Source organism: Crocodylus siamensis, chromosome 11, assembly GCF_052110815.1.
Source record: "Crocodylus siamensis isolate JL-2025a chromosome 11, ASM5211081v1, whole genome shotgun sequence".
Lineage (NCBI taxonomy): Eukaryota > Metazoa > Chordata > Crocodylia > Crocodylidae > Crocodylus > Crocodylus siamensis.
In genome coordinates, this window is record NC_143405.1 from 4587309 (window position 1) to 4597818 (window position 10510).

Genomic DNA, 10510 nt, shown 5'->3' on the forward strand with positions numbered 1-10510 from the left:
GAGGTGTCGCTCCTCGAGGCTGGGAGCCGGGACGCGGAGCCGGAGAGCGGCTTCTTCCCCCTCGCTGGCTATGCCCGTCTCCTCTCGCCGACGGAGAGGAGGCTACAGCCCCCTGGCACCCTGCTCTGACCACCGTGCACCCCTGCCCTATCCATCCCTTCTCCACATCTGCGTGGCAGGAGGAAAACTTGCAATCTTTTCCCTAGACCTTCAGACTCCAGCCAACCCAGGGGTGAAGTCGGTGTCCTGCGGGTCCACTGCCCGGGGAGGAGAGGTGTGCACCCCCCTGCCCTTTCCCTGGGAAGATGGCTGGGCAGCTCTGCTTCAGCTGTCCTAAACAGTGGGCTGGAGAGGCCGAGAGCAGGCAGTCGCCGCCGGCTCTGCAAGGCAGGACCCCGGGACAGATGCAGAGCCAGGCCTGAGCCAGTTGTCCCCCAAGTCTCCAGAGTGAAAATAACCACTCGGGAGAGGAGAGGCCGGAGCCTGTATCAGAAACTCAAGCCAGACGCTGCAGGCCCAGTCCAGGGGTGCTGAGACAGCATCAGCGGGCGTCTGGCCAGGCTCCGAATGCCACGGGCACGGCTGCGTCGGACGCACCACACGGGGAGTCCCCAGACAGTGTCAGCAGCCCCGTCTCCCCGTTACCGGCACTCGGCCCCGGGGGCCGGGAAGTGACCCCTCCTGGCTTATGGCTTCCAGCTGGGGAGCTGCTCTTAGCAGAACAGCTGTGCCACAGCTGGCGGGGGAGCATGCCGATGACATCCGGGGGGCAGGGGGAGCCGAGGAGGAATGCAGAAAACAAATACACCTGCGGGGAGTTGGAGGCTTTAGTTGGACGCGCTCCAGTAGGGCTCACGGACCCGGCCATCTGTCTGTCTATATATACCCATCCATCTATATAGCCCTCCATTTATATATCCATCCTCCCACCTCTGGGCACTGTTGCTGCCTCGATGCGATGTCTGTGTCCGTGGGAGACCAGTCTCCAAAGTTTCCCATGCGGGGGGGGGGGGGGGGGGGGTGAAGAAGACAACACTTCTGAATTCACTGGTTGCTGGCCTTGCTGCTCGGATGTCAGCGCCTCGCTCGCTGCAGCGCAGGCCTCCTGGAGTAGCCCCCTGGGCTGGCAGCAGTAGCGGGCTGTTATCCCCGAGAAGGGGCCGCAACATTTACTTCTCCCCGGTGCTACAGGCTGGCTCGGAGCAGTGCCACGGGGACGCCGAACGGCGCGCCAGGGCGGGAGACCCAAGCTGCGTTTCCAGCAGCGCCTGGGCGGCCGTTGCAATGGGGAGCTGGGTGCAGGAGGGAGCGAAGTTTGCCGCAGAGGCGAGCTGGGCGCTGCAGCGCGCGCCTGGGGACGCGCTCCGAGAGGCGCTTTGCTTTCCTCCTCCCCGAATTGATTCTGGGCAGCTCTTCAGCGACGCTTCCCGGGGCCGCAGGTGCACGCTCGGCGGAGGAATGATGAGCCGCTCGGCTGGGCCCCGCTGCCGCCTGCGGGGGCCGTTACTCATCTCCCTGCCCGCTGTCCTCGCAGAGGTCGTCGGGGAACAGGCAAGGACTTTCGGCAACAGGCTCGGGCAGAGGCTCCTTGCTGGAGCCCCCGGGGGAGCGCGGCCTCATTTGTCACTGCGCTGCAAAGCGAGGGCTGATTCATGGCTGTCACACCCGGGGGGCCGTGCCTGGGACCCCACTGACGGGCTCCAGCTCCGCCGCGCAGGCTCGTGGCTTGCTTAGGCCAGGCGAGCAGCCGCACGCCTGTGTGCAGCTCGGCCGCGCTTGCCAGCCTGCGAGAGCGCGCTTCCTAACGCGACCCTTGTCCTTTTGCCCAAGATGCCCTCGCCCGGCTCTGCCGTTGCTCCCGCTGACCCAACACCACTGCAGCCGGGCTGGGCATGAATGAGAGCAGCATTTCTCCTCCGCCATGAAATGTAGGTCAGGCAACCTGAGGTGGGAGAAGGGTAATAAATGCAGCGCATCAGCAGCTCGAGCCGTGGCCAGCTTTGATTTCCAGGTGCAGCTATTATTGGTTCAGAGACTCTTTCCAGCACTTTTATTAGCAGCTCAGCACATGGAAGAGGTGAAGGTTTGGGGGTTTTTTCCTTCTCCCTCCCGCCCCGATCGGCTCCCAGATTGCTAATGTTCCACTGCCTGCCCCGTTGCTAATTTTGACGATGCCCTAAATAGCAGGCAAGTGCATCTCATCTGGTTTGCTTAGCAGAAGAGAAAATGATTTCCCTTCATTTGCTGAAGCTGGCACGTGGCTTTAACCCCGTCAGCACAGCTCGCTCCGTGGCACAGCTCCAGCCCCTTGAAACGTGGCCCAGAGGCTCCGTCTTGGAGGGCGTTTTGTGGGCTCGGGCGGGAGATCCCCCGTGGCCTACGGCGTGCTGCGGACAGGCAGGAAGCCCAGGGCACGGGCGCCGTAAGGTGCAACGCAGAGCCCACGCGGCAAAGCTTGAGGCAGCCCCAAGGGCCTGGCTCTCCCTGGTCCTCTCCCTCCAGAGCCCCGGGCAACGCGGCCGGCTCCCGTATGGCTTGCAGGAGCAGTGCTGGAGGGGGCTGGCTGCCCGGGGAGCCTGCTGCTCCGAGACCACGAACGCGCACGGGTCTTTGTCCGCTGTCTCCTCGGCCGCTGCAGGACCGTGGTGCGCCGGCTGCTTGCAGAGGCAGCCGCAGCCCGAGGCTGACAGGTGCGGCTGGGGTGGCGTGATGCAGGGGGGCTCACAGGCTAGAACAGTCTCGGGGGGCCGTGTCTCTAGGTGCCTCCCCCTGAGGTGGGTAATAGTCTGCCTGCAGCATCGTGAGGGGAAATGGGACTCCCAGGGTGCAGCCGCGAGTGTGCCCGTGACCTCGACCACACTTGTCTACCCCTCTGCTTCTCTCACTGAGGGTAGCCATGCATGCATCCATCCATCCATATACACCCCCCCCATATACATATATACACACGTATCTATATATCTATCCATGTATCCATCATAAAGCCATACATCTATATATATACACAGCTGTATAGCTATACATCCATCCATCTATCCATCTATCCATGTATCTATTTATATATTTATACACACACACACACACACACACACACACACACACACACACACACAGCTGGATATCTATTTTTATATATACATATCTACTATACACACGCACACAATCTGTATATCTATACATCCATCCATGTATCCACCATCTATCCATGTATGCATATCTATCTATATACACACACATCTGTATATCTATACATCCATCCATGTATCCGTCTATCCTATATCCATACATCTATGTATGCATCTATAACCATCCAGTCCAACCATCTTTTTTTCTGTCTGTCCGTCTGCCTGACCCCTCGTCCTGCATGCTGAGATCCCCTCCGTGCCACTGACTGGTGTGCAAGCTGCTCCCTGGGCACCGGGGTGGGTGATGTGGGGTTAGGCTCCTCTTTATATTGTTACCCCGTGAGCGTGGGGCGGGTTCTGCCTAGCCTGAGCGGTGGTGCCAGGCTCCCCTGCTCTGCAGGGATGCTCCCAGCACCAAGCAGATGCCTCTCACCCCACTCTTGTTTTTCCTCCCCTGTTGCACTGTCCTGCGGGGAGCTCCCCCCCCACCCCGCATGGCTGCCTGAGCTGAGGAGGGGCAGCCACGCTTCCTCCGTGACCCCCGTGTGCCCTGTGGTGGCACTCTGGTCACCTCTGCCTGGCCACAACCTGGGGCTTTTGCAGGCGGTTTCAGCAGCAAATACATGACCTGGCATGGCCTAAATATAGCACTGTCTGGGGCAAGGTGCTTATTTGGGGCAGGGACTGGTTTCCTGAAGGGCTGTAATTTAGTGGCAGCTCCGGGACGACGGTGACCAGCGGCTTCCAGAGGAAGCAGGAGCCGGGGGAGGAAGCACTGCCGCTCCTGCCGTGCGGTCTGCACCGGAGTTTAAATTTAGCAGGCGGGAGGTGACCGGTGGCTGGCTGGGCCCATGCTCCGTCCAGGGGAGGGGTGGAGGCGAGGCGGTGCAAAATGAGAGACAATGGTGCACAAGAGCCAGGAGAGAGGGGCACAGAGTCTGGGATGGTGCCAGCCCAGGGAAGGCCCCCTGTAAGTTAGTGGGGCTGGGTGGCAAGGAAGCGGCTGGTCCGTCTCCCCGTCCTGGGGCCTCCGTGGGGTGGGCGGGGGTGCTGCTGTGTGCCAGCACTTGGAGGCAGGGGGTGATCCCTTTGCAGGGCCAGAGGCAGAGCTTACAGTTGCCGTCGTACCCACCCTGGTGCAAGGGATCTGCTGGGGGGGTGGAAAGGGAAATGGCTGGAAATGGGCACTGGTGGGGCAGCTTAGGGCAGCCTCGACGCTGCGCTGTCCCATGGCTGGTAGAGTCCCACGGAGGCTCAAGATGCCCCACGCTGCAGAGCTGACCGGGGGCCCAGCAGGGATGCTGGTGGGCAGGTTGGGGCTCGAGTCTGGGCAGTGATGGGGAGTGCTCGGGGAGAGGCAGGACACAGGCCATCCCTCTGGCTCACTTCATATCGCACCTCTTCCCTCTTCGCAGAAGATCCCGCGGACGCCGTCGGACGAGGATTGCTTCTTTGACCTGCTGAGCAAGTTCCAGAGCAACCGAATGGACGACCAGCGCTGCCCGCTCGAGGAAAGCCAAACCGAGGCCGCTGAGGCCGCTGCCACCCCCGTGCCCGCCTTGGAAGAAAGAATATGTAAGCACATGGGGCGGGGGAGCGGGACGCTTCTTAGGGTGCCAGCGCTCGTGAGGTGCCCCGAGTCCTGCAGTATCTTCCCAGTATCTCCTAGCTCTAGGGAGGGGGGCGTCAGCAGGGGTCCCAGCCTCTCTGGAAAAATATTCTTCTCCTTGCCTGCAAGGCTGCAGCAAAGAAAGCTGGCCGAGGCAAAGCCCCAGGGTTCAGTACCCCAGCGCAAGGAAAACCACGAGAGAAACGATATCTTCGGCTTAAGAAAATGCACGTGCCTTTGAGCTCTGGGCTTTGCCGTGCCTGCCGCTTGCCTTCCAGCACCGGGCACCACGAAGGAGGACGCTGTTGGAGAGCTGATGGGGCAGCAAGGGCTGTCCGGCCAGCCCTGAGATTTTAAAAGCCTGATGAAGGCTGAGCAAGCTCCGCTAGTCCAGCTACCAGTCGTGTGTTCACCTCCGCACCAGTGCAATCGTAACGGGGGGGTTTGTGCTGCGTGGGTTCTGCCTGGTGCTTCCCCGGCCCCGTGCCCATGTAGTGCAGTACTCAGGTGGGGAAGGGAGGGAGACCTGCAGGAGCCCCATGGAGCATCGCAAGATGAACAGCCCTGAAGAACACCACCAGGAGTGGAAACCTGGTGGGTAAGTCTGAGGAAAATGGGAACAGCATGGTCAGTCCAGGCAAGGACGTTGTGCACTCGGACTGGTTGTTTTTTAGGGCTTTTTTAACTTGGGAGATTTGCTCTGCTGTCTTGTTACTGGAACGTTTAAATGTTCAAGAGCAAAACAGACATGCAAATGGCACCGAGAGAAGAAAAAAGGCTCCCGCAGCCTCTTGGGTTTAGGGAACCCGAGCATGCCAGGCGGGATGGATTGGACCCCAGGGCCAGGTGGGAGCGTGGGCACTGAGAAGGGAACAGGGCTTGAACTGGGCCCGGATACGTCAGCCAGTCTCCCAGCTCCCACGCCCCTGCACGCAGCCCGCGGAGGGGAGGCCTGGCTGTGCGAGTGCTGAGAAGAACCAGGCTCTTGCAGCTGGTGCTATGGTGCAGGGGCCAGGGCAGCCAGGACGCTTGCAGAGGCTGTGGCAGTACTGGGCCCGGCCGGACAAGCTGCCAGAGGATTCGAGTCACTTGGGCTCTTGATAGAGGTTAGTAATTACCTCTAAGCCCTTGAAGCTGCACAGCCAGACACCTGCCGTAGGAGCTGGGAACCAAAACCCCAGCCCTGTTGCAAATGGAGCCGCTGTGCTTGCATCCACAAGCCCTAATGCCCCCCACCACATGGGCCTGTGTTGGGGGGTGCCTAAGCCCCTTGGGCATTGCTGGGGAAGGTGAGCGTGTAGCAGTGCAGCAGCAGGACGGCATCGCAGCCCCCAGGTGACTGGCCCTGACCTGCTCTCCCACTCTTTGCTTTGCAGCGCAGTCCTCCCTCATGGCGTCCCCGCAGACGGAGGAGTTTTTTGACCTCATCGCCAGTTCGCAGAGCCGCCGGCTGGACGACCAGCGTGCCAGCGTGGGCAACCTGCCCGGCCTCCGCATCACGCATAACAACCTGGGGCACCTGCGTGTGGAGGGCGATGCCCAGGAGCCAGGGGACGACTTCTTCAACATGCTTATGAAGTGCCAGGTAGGTGCTGGGGGTGGCACTTGGACCTGGGGGCCACGAGCTGGCACGTCCTGGCCTCCTTGGGGCAGATGCACCAGGGCTCAAGCTGTCAAGCTGGGGTGGGGACCTCAAACAGCCAGTCTGAAGCCCACCTAGGTCAGCAAAAAGCCCCTTCCCTGCTGGGCTTATGAAGGGGTCCACAACCCCCCCTTCCTGGAGCACATGGCTGTAGGAGGCAGCAGGAGAAAGCCTTGTAGGCAGCCCCCACGCCCTCCATTCCTAACCGTGGCCTTACTTTCCCTCCCTCCCCATCCCCCGCCAGTCGTCCCGCATCGATGACCAGCGCTGTGCCCCGCCGGACGCCATCCCCCGCGGCCCCACCATGCCGGACGAAGATTTCTTCAGCCTCATCCAGCGGGTCCAGGCCAAGCGCATGGATGAGCAGCGGGTGGATCTGGCCACAGCCCAGGAGGAGACGGTACCCAAGGAGCTGCAGCCGCAGCCTCCGCCACGGCCCAGCTCCAGCTAAGAGCCTGGGCTGGCTGGGTCCCGTCCCCTCCATGTGTCTGTCCAAAAACTGAGGGTGCCTGCTCCGGCATGGATGTTGCCTCGGAGAAGCAGCCTCACCCCCGGAGACGCTGGGGCGGGAGGGCCTGGAGGGTCCTCAGAGGCAGCAATGCTGGCACAGGCCGACCGAGAGGGGTTTTAGCAGAGGCTTTTCTTAGTCAACCCAGGACTGTGCTGCTGCTGAGGCACTGTCCACCAGCTGGCGTGGAGCACCAGGGCATTGCGGTGAAGGATGGAGAGGAGCTGCAAGGGGCCAGGTCTTAGAAGAGACGTCCAGCTTGCTTGGCCCCTTGTGAGCAAAAGCCTGTAGTGAGCGTGCTCCAGGCTGGAGGTGCTCAGTGTCTGCAGCCCCTCGCTTTCCTTACTTTGGGATCCTTCCTCTTCCCCTCCCAGCGTGTGCGTGAGGGATTTGGAGCTGTCCCTGCCACGTGACAGCGTGGAGTGCATGGGCAGAGGTCTAGTCCCTATGGAGACACTAAGATGTGGGGGGATGTGGGCACTCTAGAAGGGAGGAGTAGGCTACAGTCGGACCTAGACAGGTCACAGGGGCGAGCGGATGAGAACAGGGTGGGATTCAACACCAACAAATGCAAGGTGCTGCACCTGGGGAGGAAGAACCGGCACCATACCTACAGGCTGGGGTCTCCCTTCTCGTCAGGGCAGAGGCAGAAAAGGATCTTGGAGTCATCATTGACTCCAAGATGAACATGGGCTGGCAGTGTGGGGACGCAGTCAGGAAGGCCGACAGCACCTTGTCGTGCATCCACAGATGCATCTCGAGCAGGTCCAGGGAGGTGATCCTCCCCCTCTATGCGGCACTGGTCAGGCCGCAGCAGGAGTCCTGCATCCAGTTCTGGGCGCCGCTCTTCAGGAGGGACGTGGACAGCATGGAGAGGGTCCAGAGGAGGCCACTCATATGATCAGAGGGCAGCAGGGCAGGCCCTACAAGGAGAGGCGACGGGACCTGAACCTGTTCAGCCTCCACAAGAGAAGGCTGAGGGGGACCTAGTGGCCTGGTACAAACTAGTCAGGGGGGATCAGCAGGCATTGGGGGAGTCCCTGTTCCCCCGAGCACCGCCAGGAGTGACCAGGAATAACAGTCACAAGCTGGCAGAGGGGAGATTCAGACTAGACATCAGGAGGCGCGACTTCACGGTCAGGGCAGCTAGGGTCTGGAACCAGCTTCCAAGAGAAGTGGTGCTGGCTCCTACCCTGGGGGTGTTTAAGAGGAGGTTAGATGAACATCTTGCTGGGGTCATTTGACCCCAGTCCTCTTTCCTGCCATGGCGGGGGGTCGGACTCGATGTTCTACTCAGGTCCCTTCCGACCCTAGAAACTATGAGACAGCTGCCCAATGCCACGCACAGCTCAGTCCAGATCACGTCCTCCCCAGGCACAGACTGAGACCTGTGCAGCCAAGGGAGAGCACGTGCGTGCCGTTCCCATAGCCCGTGCCATCCCTAAGCTGCCTGTAGAGAGTGGCCCAGCCAGAGATATTAGTTATTCCCCCGAACGAGGCCCTGCCATCTGCGCAGTACTGTTGCTGCAGGGGCAGACTAGAAAAGCCTGGCTGGAGGCCGCATCTCCCATCTGGGGCCAGTGTGACCAGCAAGAGGGGTGCCGAGGGGTCCCAGGTAGCAGGGGCCAAAGCCTGTTGTGCAGCACTGTGCGTTTTAACACTAGTCTGTCCCGAGCCTTGTGCACTCACCAGCAAAAGAGCCAGGCAACCCTTCTGCTGCAGCGGTAGCTGAAGTCCTTGCCTAGGGCAGGCATGTGCCAGGCCGTGCCTCGGCTGGTGCTCAGCACCACACCGTACGGACCCCGGGGCATTTCTGATGGCAGGAGTGGCTTGCCACCCATCTCCTTCTCCGCTGGTCTTTAAAAGCCCCCCACCCAGCTACGCCAGACAATCAGCAGAAGCCGTCCCCTTTCTGTCGGCCGAGAGCAGCCTGCAGGGCATCTCCTTTTCCAGCCCTTGGGATCTTACACAAAGGGCAGGTCGAGTCCAAGTAGCAGCAAGAGGGCTGTGAGGTCCCCGCTGCGTTTTGGCCCTTCTGGGCCAGCCCAAGCTGGGAGCTGAGATTTAGCAACAGGCCCCAGATTTATCTGTGTAAGGAAAAAACAAGGGGAAGAGTAAAAATGACAGGCCAGGTCCAGCCTCACATTAGAGGAAGATACTGCCGCTAGCCTGTTGACAAACCCCCAACTTTTGGCTCGTGAGGTTTTGCCAACAGTTTCATAAGGAAGATACCTCTCCTCCAAACTAACCTGTCCGTGAAAAATGTCAGGCATTGCTGGCAACAGGCACGAGGAAAATTCCTACCCAGCAGCGAGGCTAGGGGAAACCGGGGGGTCTTTGCATCCCCCCAGATCAGCCAGGACTGCGTGTCTAGAGCAGCTGGACATTTAACCTAAATGAGGTCCTGTCTGGAGGGGTGGGGAAGACCCAGAAGTGCGGGGTAAGGTAATAGCTGATCCGCTACCGGATCTGTTAGTGTTGGGAGTGATGGGAGACAAGTGTTCGGGCACAGAAACGCCCTTGCTCAGGTCTGGGACGGAATGAGCTTTCCCCTTGAAGCCCATTTTATTAATGACAGTTGAAATTGGAAGTGATGGTCGGTGACAACTCCTGAGCACTTTGCCTGGCTCCCGCCGGCTTCCTGTCCCAAGGCACCGCTTCTGGACAAGCAGCTGGAGGGAAGAGCGGTTACTCTCCTGGTACCTAACAGTGCGATGAAGATGACCTTAACCACAGCCAAAGCACCTCAGGCTGCCTTCCCACCAATGACCAGAAGCGACAACCTTTGACCACGTCTCCCCATGGACAGAACCGTGCCTTCGTCTGATTTAGGAGGAAAGTGGGTTTGTAACAGCAAAATCCCCAACAGACACAACCACCCCTGCAGCCTGTCCACCTTGGGAAGAAAGGCTGTGCAGCCCAACAAAACAGTGATCAACCGGGAGCTGCAGTCACGCCCGACTGCAAGGGACTCATCGGTGAGGCGAACGGGCATCTTGCTGACTCCAGGAAGACCCTCCTCGCCCTTGAAATCTACTCCCACGATAGCAGATGAGGGAGCCCTAGCAGACCCACCACATACAGCCGTGGTGCCCTCAACAGCGAGCGACCAGGATTCACAGAAACCTTCAAACCACTTGTTATGCAAAGAGCTGGTTTTCTACAAGACACAGAAGACCTCCACAAGACCAGGAAACCTCCCAGACATACCAAGAAAGCCAGGATTTACAGATGGGCCTCCACTCCCAGTGCACCCGTTCTGCTGAATGTGCTCGCCTTCATCCAACCATGACACTTTGGCCCACATCTTTGAATGGAAACCCTGCACCAACCCCCAGCTACCACTGACTGCACACCCCTGCGTTTCCTATGCTGCCCTCGACTGGACGGAAGAAGAGATCTAGTGATTCCAGCTGATGCTCAATGAGCCTGTCCTGACCCATAAAGCCACCCGAATCCACGGTGCTTCAACATGTCTACCATAAACTGCACCGCGGGCCCTCGTGGAAAGTGTGTGGGTGCAGCTAAACCCCCCCAAGAACAAGCTCCCAGGAAGGGGACATGGCGATTCTGTCCATGGTGGGACAGCACATCCCACAGCAGCCACACCTCCATCTCCTACCTCC

At 60.0% G+C, this 10510-nt stretch overlaps 1 protein-coding gene across 2 annotated transcripts in view; it reads left to right on the forward strand.

Moving 5' to 3' along the window:
• Positions 1-10510, forward strand: part of GPSM1 (G protein signaling modulator 1) — a 95324-nt gene extending 84814 nt beyond the window's left edge. For both annotated transcript variants that reach the window (XM_090022033.1, XM_090022032.1), the window contains exons 12-14: positions 4541-4700; positions 6111-6319; positions 6621-10510. In XM_090022033.1, the coding sequence (XP_089878159.1) occupies positions 4541-4700; positions 6111-6319; positions 6621-6827 (576 nt within the window). In that variant the 3' untranslated portion in view covers positions 6828-10510. The remainder of the gene's footprint in view (positions 1-4540; positions 4701-6110; positions 6320-6620) is intronic.